Source organism: Coregonus lavaretus, assembly GCF_964263955.1.
Source record: "Coregonus lavaretus genome assembly, contig: HAP1_SCAFFOLD_1382, whole genome shotgun sequence".
NCBI lineage: Eukaryota > Metazoa > Chordata > Actinopteri > Salmoniformes > Salmonidae > Coregonus > Coregonus lavaretus.
In genome coordinates, this window is record NW_028162732.1 from 59,474 (window position 1) to 71,483 (window position 12,010).

A 12,010-nucleotide genomic window follows, 5' to 3' on the forward strand; every position below is an offset into this window, starting at 1 on the left:
CACGTTCACAGGAGCAGGGGGAATCATGTATAGGGCTATCAAAAATTATGCAGAAATTGACACGATGATTTGCAGGCCCCTACTCCTCGATCCATTCTCCAAGAATTTCTTACATTGACTTGAATATACATTTATGGACGTTCCCTGAATGAATCAATGGCGCGTAAAAAATAAGGTATTTTTTTGGTCGTGCAACAGGTATTTAAATGGTGTGATGATGCAGAACCCAAAGGGCAATTAAAAAATTTGACAAAGTAGACTATATTGTTTGGGGGGCGGGGGTAACTTGTTAACCCGTTACCTATAGCCTACAACCAGCTGACTAAAATGTAAATATAATTTCACTGATATTGTAGGCTAAAGACCCGCGAATCATTATTATGTTTAACAAGGTAAATTAGGCCTGTGAATTTCATTTGTGTAATTTCAGCGTATGGGGAAGCCTACAGCGCATCATTTTTATACAGAATGAACCAATGAAACATTTTTATTGAAGAATTAACCAAAATACAAAAAAATAAATGATTTGATTTGAAACCCCAAATTATATATTGTGTATTTGTTCATGGTCCGTGCTATTCCCCTGTGCTCTTTATGAACCTCCCTATTGCAGCTCGGTATTTTCTTGTTCTGCATAACGTTTTGAGTTTGAAAGTTCAATTATTTTTTTTTACCACGCATTTGTTTACCCATTACACTGTTTGCTTATAAAGGCTAAAAGTTTGGGCTGCTCTTTCGTTTTGTGTTGCAGTTCAGTAACCTATTTAACATCGATATTCCCATCAGCTGCTACATGCTATTCAGAAGTTGTGGCTACTGTTGCCTGCGTTTCTCCGGCCCATTGTGAGAGGAGCCCCCTCGGTCCCTCTCTTCTCTCCCTCTGAGCTCAGCCCGTCAGGCCGGTGGACTGCATATGACTCACGCGCCAGAGCCGAGGCTACATCAGCGTGCTGCATGGAAGCTCGATAATACCGGGGGAATACCGCGACCAGAGACCCGACCGGCAGACTAGCCTCGTGCATTTCCCGGGGCGCACATTCATCACTCGCGCGGATAGATATGTTTGTTGTAATGTGCACGTGTGCTTTTGGCGAGGACATGGCTGCGCTGATGGAGGAGATTGGCAGATTAGAGCGAGTGGAAGGTAAGAGGACACACACTTAGTCATTCACACACACACGCGCACGCACTCTCACACACGTCCACGCTTTTCTCGGAAAACGATGAAGAACAAAGAACAAGAGTAATGTTTCCCTCTCGTTTACACTTCTAAAGCCTTTTCTTGAACTTTACAGCCTACAGGATGTGGTTGCACGAAGGTATAGTCTATTTGAGATACTTGTGAAGTGAATACGAAGAAGAAAATATCGGCCTATCGGCCAAACAGACAGTAGAATATTTGAGTGTAATCAATAGGATTAAACAACACAAATCGGCCTTCCATTACACACGTAAATGCAGTTATTTTAACAAAATTATGCCCACATGGAAATGTTGAGGCACAAGACTTTAAAACCTGTTGGTGTAGCTATTGTATTATATTAGGTGTATGTGTGTGTTTCCCATGTGGGAAAACCACACCACAAAACGGCTATCTTTCAACCGTGATTAAATAGCTGAATAACTCCCGTTCGTGTTTCGGTTGATTTCTTAAAAAGCAATGCTGGTAGAAAGAAAACCCGTTGCTCTAAAAGTGCTTCACTGTACCCAAACTCTGAAATCCCAAAACCTTAAACCTTGATACCAACTTGCTTCTCTAACACCCAATTTAGTGTGTATTTTATTAAACGTGTCCCTTTCCCACACCCTGCCCCAAGTCATTTGTTTTGCATTGAGTTTAATGGATACACTTGGTCGAGGCACTTGTAGATAGGCTTTTTACGGTACAAATTCATTAGCCATGCCAAAACAAATGAATTCCCTGTGTCCGATCCCTCCTAACAATGCGATTTTACATGCAATCTGAGCCTGAAGTGTGAGCGTGTTGTGGCTGGGGGGGTGGGCACCAGAGAGGAGAGGATGTAGGCCTATGTCCAATAGGTATGCAGGCTGTTGCCACAGTAGAGTCTGACGCATCACCACTGCTCCAGTAGATGTGGAGAATGTGATTTATTGTCAGATCTAAGCACACGACCCATTCCCTTGACCTTTCGTGAATGCCACACGTTTTGGACGGAGGTTTATTTCACACACACACAAAAAAGATTTTTCGTGTATATTACACATAACTTTGCGTGCATTTCATGTTTTTTACTTTCTCATGTTTCTAGGGGAAAGCTCAACATGTAGCTTGCAACTCAGTCTTTACTTCAAAGCCCAATTAATTTACCACTATACCATCTCTACCAGCTTAATAGCCCAATCATGCTGCTTTTATTTAAATCAATAATTGAATTGATGTGAACTGTAATTTAATATAGGCCTAGTCCTATACAATCATTTAATATAGCCTACATTACAATCATCAAACATAGGCCATTATCATGTAGCTGGCTACTGTATTTCATTGACAGTGGTGTGGTAATATAGTTGCAGCATGATTATTTGACCAACATTTTAGAATTATAATTGTACTATTTGATCTAACATTAGTCCTCATTAAAAAAAAAACACATTTCAAATCAAATAATTGGTGCATCCATTTTTGATGACCAACAATATTCGTGTGCTATATTCGTCTGTCAAATGTCAACATTCTTTAAAATCTGAAACATATCACAAATCACAGCACAATAAATGAACACTGTCTATTTTATGAACAGGGATATAGCCTAGCGATTTGTAACCTATCAACGTACCAATAAATAATTCATAAGGACGTCAATGGGTCTTAGCATGAGGAAATATGCTGTGTGTAGCCTATGGATGGTGTATGGCTCTATTGTGTAACCCGTGAACTAATCCTCCAGGCCTGAGGTTGTATAGGGACGTCCCGCTTCCACTCAGACGGGGCTGGGACACACCGAGGCCGGCTGCATAGTGGACAGACCCGCCGGGTAGTGTTTATGTTTAGCCTACTGTAGCTACCTACGTCAACTATGATTTGGGAAAAAGTATAAAAAAGCTAAATATGGAGATAGCAAGGCTACCTGTTAGCCCATTCTCGTAATTCAGATTCATACATTGAACAGTTGTGGAGGGTGGAAGAGCAAATGCGCCCAAACTCATTCATGGAGTGTTATGGCCTAATGATGATGATGAAAGGAAAATGCAGCTCTCTTCTCTCTGAGGCGCTTCCTTAGCTGAGAGAGAGAGAGAGAGAGAGAGAGAGAGAGAGAGAGAGAGAGAGAGAGAGAGAGAGAGAGAGAGAGAGAGAGAGAGAGAGAGCGAGATGGTCATCGCAATGCATATTATAGTAAGCGTTTCACTGTTAGTCTACACCTATTTTTTAGGAAGCATGTGACGAATAGAATTTGATTCAATTTTGATTTTATCACCAAGCAGAGGCTAACTAAAAGCTGGTTAACATGTGCCTTCCATCCGGAGGAGTATCAACACGCCATATATCTCAGACTACATAGGGCTGTGAAGACTCTGGCCCAGCTCGCTAATCACTCATTACATACCGTGTAATTATACGTTTGGCTTATTGTTAGAACCAACAGACAGAGGACTGAATGAGGCACTGAAGCCTTGCCATGCGTCAGCTTATCCTCAGCTCCGTGCACTATAGAACTTTGAGTTGGTGAATGTGTGTATGTGTGTGTGTGTGTGTGGTTGCGTGGTTGCGTGCGTGCGTGTGTCGTTGGATGATTATTGTGTTGTTTCATTATTTAAAAATGAGTGCAGACAATATAAAACCATGTTGATTAATTATCTCTTTGTCAACAAGCTACTCATAATGAACAACAGCCACCTATGGAGGCGAGGCGAACAATAAAACAAAGAATAGATCAAAGGAGAAGGTACTCGAGTAAAAAATAGAAAACTGTATGTAAGTTGCACATTATGCAATCATGAAAGCTTTCTTAGCAGTTGACGGTACGTTTCCCACTTATCTCTGTCAGGAGAGCCATAAGCCACAACTTCATATGATATTACAGTGGCAGCCTAACAATCGATACACATAAATAAGATCCAATTTCTGTAGTGGCCTTTTTATTAATGAACAAGGTTGTGTGTGTGTGTGTGTGTGTGAGGGAGGGAGGGAGGGAGGAGTTGATCATTACCCCTCCTTCCATGATCTGAACATGAATTATTAACCGTGTTGATCGAGCGTCAATGTTCATCATACACAACAAGGCCGATTCAGCTGTCTGAAGTCAGTTTGATGAAGGCTGGTCTTAAACAATCTTTTCCACCTATAGTTTCTCACCCCTCAACCTGGTTTACCCTCCACGTTCTCTGGTTCAGTCTCCCCCATAGACCCGATGTCCCATCCACAGTTTAGTTCTAGTTCTGAACTAGAGAGAGGGTTTCTGACATGAACAGTCAGTGTGAAAGTTTTAAAATGTTGCCTGGGTGGGAAATAATTGTAAGACGTTTAACATACGACAGAAGATAAAATAAATAGGCTAATTATTTGGTCGATATTTAGACAAAAATAATACATATGAATTAATTTATGTTGGTTAGCTGTTATATATTTTATATAAATATTCATAATTATAGAGGTAGCCTATGCGATGTATTTGACTTCGTATTCCACCATGTGCATCATGCCTTCTATATATAGGTCTTTACTCTGCGGAGCCTTCGGTTTTCCCACTTAATCCCCACAGCCTTTAGGCCTACAGGCTGCATGCAAGACAACCCCCATCACCATGAGTGTCGTATGGAACAGGACAGTCATGCAGTGTCATGTTGGTTTAATGTAGCCTATGGTCTCTGCCCGTGTTAATAAGCAGTCTCTCGACTGAACAGAGGACTGACTGCCAGATACTGTTGGCCATCATTTGTCTGAAGTGGTAGCCTACAATGTGGGGGGACATGATGAGGACATATTTAATACAATAATTCATTGATAGTAGATGGTGTTTTCCAAATGTCTTTTGTGGGATGGTATATACATCCATAAAAACACCCAGGTGCTGGACTAGAGGGTAAACTGAGGAAGACCCAGTTTGGTTCGAAACGCTGTCCAAACGATTAAAATACACTTTGAAAGCAGCCTACCAGACATATTTATTATTTACTAATTTCCCAATTTCTTTCACACAACATTGAACATTTCTTAGATCGAGGTTTTATTTTTTTGTCATGTCACTGACTCAGGAAAAAAAATCTCCCTTTCATAATTGATATTGTAGCCTACATTTTTAAGCTTTAAAAATATTTAGGCTTTTAACAATTTCCCCAATCATTGAGCATAGGCCTATAGACGTAGCCTACAGTTAATGGAATGTGACAAGCGATACAAAAGGGGTGTGTAAAGACAAAGACAATAAATATATAATTATGTGGTTTACTTAATTCGGTTAAAAACCATATAGGCCAAGTGTAATACGAGAGAAGAACATTCCTTTTTTTTTTTAGATGCATTGTTTTGGAAATGTGAATGGGGTAAATTCATTTTTAGTTTTTCTCATTTTAAAAGGGTTTCATTTCACACTGCTATGTTGTCGAGGTTCTCAACAGGAAAGACCTGACCCTGACAAATACTATACATCATAAATAATATTCTAAACATGTGCAAAACTTTACCTAGAAATATATAACATCTGAGATCAAATGCAAGATATCAACCATAATAGATGTTCAGCCTTTGGATGAATTTGGATCCGAGTCCAAAGAAGCATGGCACTGCTTGACAGAAAACATGTTTGGGAAAGTTGGTCAGATGTAGAAATGTCTCTCCTTCCAAATGTCTCTCTTTAACCGTTACAGTGTACTACATCAGTGGAGATAACATCTGTCAGGTCAGAGTGAAACATGAAGCTCACCCCCATGTCTCAAACACCAACCACAACAAACAATAACAAGTCACATGAGGTGTGGAACTCCCAACAACATTTTACATGGTAAAATGTGATGTTGATGCAAGAAGACATTACAGTTCAGTAGGCTATTTTATCAAATACATTTTTAAATACTTTCAAAAATGTATAGCCCATTTCCAAGTTTGGAATTTGAAATATTGAGGATATTCACGATTTAATTAAATATAGGTTACCGAAGTTCTTGAACTGTATATAGGCTCATGACCAAAAGTAACTGTGATGTTGTGCCATGGATTAGACTATAGGCCTAAAAAAGTTAAAATCTTAATTTAATGTGTGCATGCAAGGTTAGCCTACTATTTAGTACAAAATAACGTATAGACCTAATAACATAATAGGCCTATGTTTGTTATAGGCCTATATGTTATATGTGTTGGTCACTAAAATGAAGCCAATAGATAACCTCGCTATATTGTTACCATAAGCAAACCCGTTATAGAGGCACTGAATTGTAATAGGAAGCAGCGAATAGGTCGTATTCTCTCGCCAATGCATGAACCCTCTTCTCTCTGAGCACGAAGAGAGCACATGCACGGAAAGACTTAGACTTAATCAAGTGCAAGTTGTAAAAATAATTTGCTATTTCAGTAGCCTCCAACCCTCCTACAGCTGCCCCCCCTCGCCTTCCTTTGTTCTCGCCAACTCTAATAGGTTTTCCCCTGCCACACACAATTCACTTTTTTTCCTTTTTCTTTTTCCCTCCTCTTCCCCTTTTCCCCCTGTTTTGTGCGGAGCCCAGTGTGGACTGGAGCATTTGAGCAATTTGAAATTAAAGCCAACAGTAGGGAGCCCACTCCCGGGGACCTCTCGCTCTCCATATTACACAGGAAGACGCTCGTGTGCTCTCGCGCATTATTGGCAAGTCATTACGTTTCTCTGGAAACCAAACCGGGAGGGAGCGGGCTCCCGGACGGTGATGCAAGCCGCCAGCAGAGCGCGTGCAGAATATATCCATGCACAGTGCAGTTTCTCTGATTGATTCAACCAAGATTATGTCATTACAACGTTTAAAACAAAAGTGAAATGCAATCTTGTTTAAAGAAGTGTGCTTTTGCATTTCATGTGTGTAAAGGGGAAGTAATTTATTGAGTTGATTAATAAAAATACAAAATGTTGAAAAAAATCTTGATTTGATATGCCCAGTTGTGTAAAAAAAAACAGTTAATAGATTATTTGGTATTTATTTTAGCTCATAATTTGACTATTGAGTCTTCCAAGAGTTAAAGACAAAAACACATATGTAAAAATATTATTTCATGTTTTTCTCTAATTTAAGTATCAATCAGCAATGTTTGAGAGCAGATTTGACTGTATACAATTACCCCACTCATTCTAACCCAAGAGTAGTTCCACATACATTTCTCCCTCACTGTGCCTATTCCTTAATCCATTTTGCAACACACACACACACACACACACACACACACACACACACACACACACACACACACACACACACACACACACACACACACAGAGGATGACATATAGGCCTAATTGGCAAGGCAATGACAGTGACACAAACAAACACGTCTATGTTTTATTCAGGCCTAATGTAAAGGCAGCGGGCACACTGTCAGATGTGTATAGGCTAATAGTGTGTGCAACCAACAAAAAACTTGGACCACACATGCATCATGCAATGCACCATGACATTTTCATATGCAAATAGCATTTGATTTCTATACCTACAGTGTCTTAGTGCTCAATGAATGACATTATATTCTTTGAGAGCAAAATTATGTCTAGGTTTTCTAAACATGGTTTTAAACTATAGGCCTTAGCTACATCTTTAGGCTATTTACAAACTCTTCAATGACAACAATAGCCTACACAAACAATGGAGTAATAGTCATACGTGTTTTTTTTAATGATAAGGTAGGCATAATTCATATTTTTAAATACCTCATGTTGGTATTTGGTGGATACAATGTTGCCAATCACAATTCACCATTTGTAAAAACCACCCATGGCAGTAGCTAGCGTTACAAAAGTTTCCAAAGCAAACACATTCGTTTTAAAAGGCCATGTGGAGTCAAAATGGCGCCACGCACACTGGCAACACTCTCTGAGCCAATCACATCCATCCTTTCTGCCCTGTCACGGGCCATTAGTGATTACGCACTTCCACTTCCCGACGGGCCGCTTCTTCTCGCTCGCGCCGTGTGTAGCCTTCGCTGAAGTGGAAAAAATACGGTGTCGAAACGGAATGTAAACACGACTAAAACATGACCTTTCGGCCAAGTGGGACCTAAAGCGTTGTCACAGTGGGTAGATGAGGATCTTCTGCAAAGGTTTAGGCTCATCTTTGTTGTCTTCGCATGTACACTTTCTCCGTAGATGGTCTCCGGCGAGCTGTGCCTGGCAGCGGACAACGACTTTTTGGCGAATAATATGAAGGAGATGATTGGAGGTTGCTGCGTGTGCTCAGACGAGAGAGGTTGGGCAGAAAATCCTCTCGTCTACTGTGACGGTCACGGCTGCAATGTTGCAGTCCATCAAGGTAAACACCGAATAAAGTCAAATGCATGTAACATGAAATTTGCTTGACTAACATCCGAGAACTAACGTTAGCGAGCTAGCTAACAACTCACTAAGGCTAGCTTTCGCTGATCGTCTGCCATGAAGCTGGCTAGCTATCAACGTTAGCTGGGGTGTATTCATTACGTCGATTCTGTTGCAAAACGTTTATTAAATGGACGCAAACGGAACGAAACCTGGAGTGACCTACATGCATTTGTCCAATAGAAACGCTCGTTTTCAATGTTTGCTTCCGTTTGGTTTTTAAACGGTAAACGGTTTCCGTGATGCCCATACCCTAGTTAGTTTAGCTATTAGCTAGCTAGATAGCGAACTATTCAGGTAGCCAGTAGCCAAGGTTATATTGCTAGTTAGGTAACGTTAGTTCTATTCAATCCACAGTTGTGCGTTCGTATAGTGGTAATGTTTATCATTGGGTAAGATAAAGTAGCTAACATGTTAGCTGATTTCTACGAATTGTATAGCCAGGATAACATTACAGCCAATCTTGACAACTACAGACATTTATTACTTTAGCCAACTCCATACCTACGCTACCTAGCTAGCCTTCCTATCTAGTAGGTATGGAGTTTGCTAAAGTAACTACAATTTCTGCAGTTGTCAACATTGGCAGTAATATTATCCTGGCTATACAATTCGTAGAATGTAGCTAACATGTTAGCTATATTGTCTTACCCAATAATACACATTACCACATTATATCCGTAATGATAGCCAACTACTAAATCATATTTGCCTATGTATTGCTAGATACGTTTTGTAAACAATAGTGCCACGCTGTTAGGGAACTAGCTAAGTTGTTATACAGAACGAACCAGGCTATGTAGCTAGCTTAAGATTGTTTGCAACACACTACACCCAAACAAGACAGATGTTTTCATAGATCCAAACAACAATGTCAACGGCACTCAGATTCTGTTGACTTAAGTCACGATCAGAACTAGGCTGACCGACTGGTATCCAGTCAATACTGTGATTTTGGCTTTGTGAGAGAGAGAAACTAGTGATCATTGTCATGCTTCGTGTCTTAGTTGTCATAATTCTGGTGATTTGAATATCTGCCCTCATACCCATATAACTAAACACAGCTATTTGTACATGCTTTAGACCCTTGTCTCCTGAGTGGCGCAGTGGTCTAAGGCACTGCATCGCAGTGCTAACTGTGCCACTAGAGATCCTGGTTCGAATCCAGGCTCTGTCGCAGCCGGCCGCGACCGGGAGACTCATGGGCGGCGCACAATTGGCCCAGCGTCGTCCAGGGTAGGGGAGGGAATGGCCGGCAGGGATGTAGCTCAGTTGATAGAGCATGGCGTTTGCAACGCCAGGGTTGTGGGTTCGTTTCCCATGGGGGGCCAGTATAAAAAATATATATATATGTATTCACTAACTGTAAGTCGCTCTGGATAAGAGCGTCTGCTAAATGACTAAAATGTAAAAAAATGTTATTAAATACACACTCATTTTATATGTGAATTAATTAGGTCTAAATGTAATCAGTAGCTAACCAACACACTGTGACACTGTTATAACGATCGCTGACCCCTCTGTCCACAACAATAGACAACGTTACCCTTTTTATTATCAGTGGATTATTTCTGTTGATTAGGGCTGTCCCCCCCCCAAAAAAAAAAATATTGGTCGACCGAGAGTCGTCCTGTTCTTTCGACCAATCGAAATGTTAAAACTTATTTTTCCATAAATAGACACACAACCGATGTGTTTGAATAAGATAAACTACATGTGTACTGAGCTTGTCTGACGCTTTAAGCACACTGTTTGATTAAGTAATTAAGACATACAAATGGCTCGAAAGAGCCTGATGGTCACACTGTGCTGAAAAAAATTGATAGCCAGTGCCTGTGTGACTGGCCCACGTTGTCTCTCTCTCCTCCCTACTGTAGCAAAAAGGTAGCACTGCAAGTGTTTATTGCTCTGTCCTGTCCGTGCTAAAGCGGCAAAATCATTTCAGCCATTTCGTTTCTTACTTGTTTCTGAGTGAAAAGTTCTGTTACTGAAATCCCTAATTTGTTTAGGAAAAACATTCACTCTTCCCTCAACCCTTGCTCTCTCTACATGAAACATGTAAGCATAGCATGCATGTGACCAATAGGGCCTGACCTATAGTCTATCATAATCACATCAATAAATTGGTTATAACAAACTCTGAACACAGTAACACGTGACAGCAAAATGGATGCGGAGGACATGAAAAAGAAACTCGAAACAGGCGAATGTTTACTGGTTGCTCAGGAGGGAAAGGGGAGTCAGATCTATGGAAGACATTTGAAATAATTGTGGAAACTACTAGAGATCAAGAAAAAGGAAGGTATAGGAGCAAGCGTTGCGTGAGTATTATGTGTGCCAAACAGTTGCTGTTAGTTTACAATATTATTACCTTTTCTGACCATTTGGAACAGTGTAAACAACACTAAATAAATAAGTGTAACTGAGAGTCTGATCTAACAAAATATATATAAAGCCTTTATTACAGCAGATTAAAAACAATTGCATGCATTCGTTTGCGGTTTATTGTTTAGGCTAATTATTTAAAGCTCCCGTTGTTATTTAATTGTAAAACTAAAATGCTTGATTACATTTCAAAGCATGAATGTCTTGTATGCTGTGTGATGGCACGAACGAATGAATCATTGATTGATACAGTAGCCTATATATTGAAATATAGGCCTAAGTAAGTTACAGTATTAAGACTAAACAGGACGCGCTCTAAGGCCTACAGCTCGATGGTGGTTATACAAGGCTGCTATACTAAGCCTACTAATGATAATGACATTACTTATTATAATGATGATCATAATAATAATAGTAATAATAACAATAAGAAGGAGATCAAGAAAAAGGAGGGTATAGGAGCGAGAGCTGCGTGTATATTATGTATGACAAACAGGTGCTGTTAGATTACAATATTATTTTCTGTCTGTTTGGGACAGTGTAAACAACAGTAAATCAGTTATAAGTTATACCAGTCTGTTCTAACAAAAACAATTTGTGTAGCCTTTTATTACAGCATAGCAAAGATTAAAAACAGCCCAATCTGTGAAAATGCTTTATCCAACATTTTGCCGTTGCATGAGGCTTGGTGCTCACGGAATCAGTATGCTATTAAACAAACACTCAAACAGGCAACAGAAGCAAGGTCTGTCTTATTTCTGTAGATATATATTGATGATTTATAAAGCCAGGCACATTTAACAGTTTGGCTATTGATTATAGACCTAATTAAGTTGGGGTTTCCTCTCTCCTCAATTTTCTTAGACAATTAGGCTAAGGCATGGACTGTTTCCTTGTCTTTGCTGCTGCTGCCTCTGCCGCATTGTTCTCAATCAAAATATGCTGGTTAATTTAGCTATAATGCACATAGCAACATAGGAAAAGGCACCAATTCTACGGCGCACTGAAGATTATGTTTCAGAACCGCGGACAGCGACCGTATCCAACGCGGGAGAAAGCGCATTTGTTATAAAATAATATTAGATTTATTAGTGTTGCAACATTATTTTTACACAATATAA

At 39.9% G+C, this 12,010-nt stretch overlaps 1 protein-coding gene across 2 annotated transcripts in view; it reads left to right on the forward strand.

Annotated features, from left to right (window-relative positions):
* Positions 1-8,074: 8,074 nt before the first annotated feature.
* LOC311118947 (protein AF-10-like) overlaps positions 8,075-12,010 on the forward strand; it is a 58,878-nt gene continuing 54,942 nt past the window's right edge. For both annotated transcript variants that reach the window (XM_084193696.1, XM_084193697.1), the window contains exon 1: positions 8,075-8,442. In XM_084193696.1, coding sequence (XP_084049822.1) covers positions 8,280-8,442 — 163 coding nt within the window. In that variant the 5' untranslated portion in view covers positions 8,075-8,279. The remainder of the gene's footprint in view (positions 8,443-12,010) is intronic.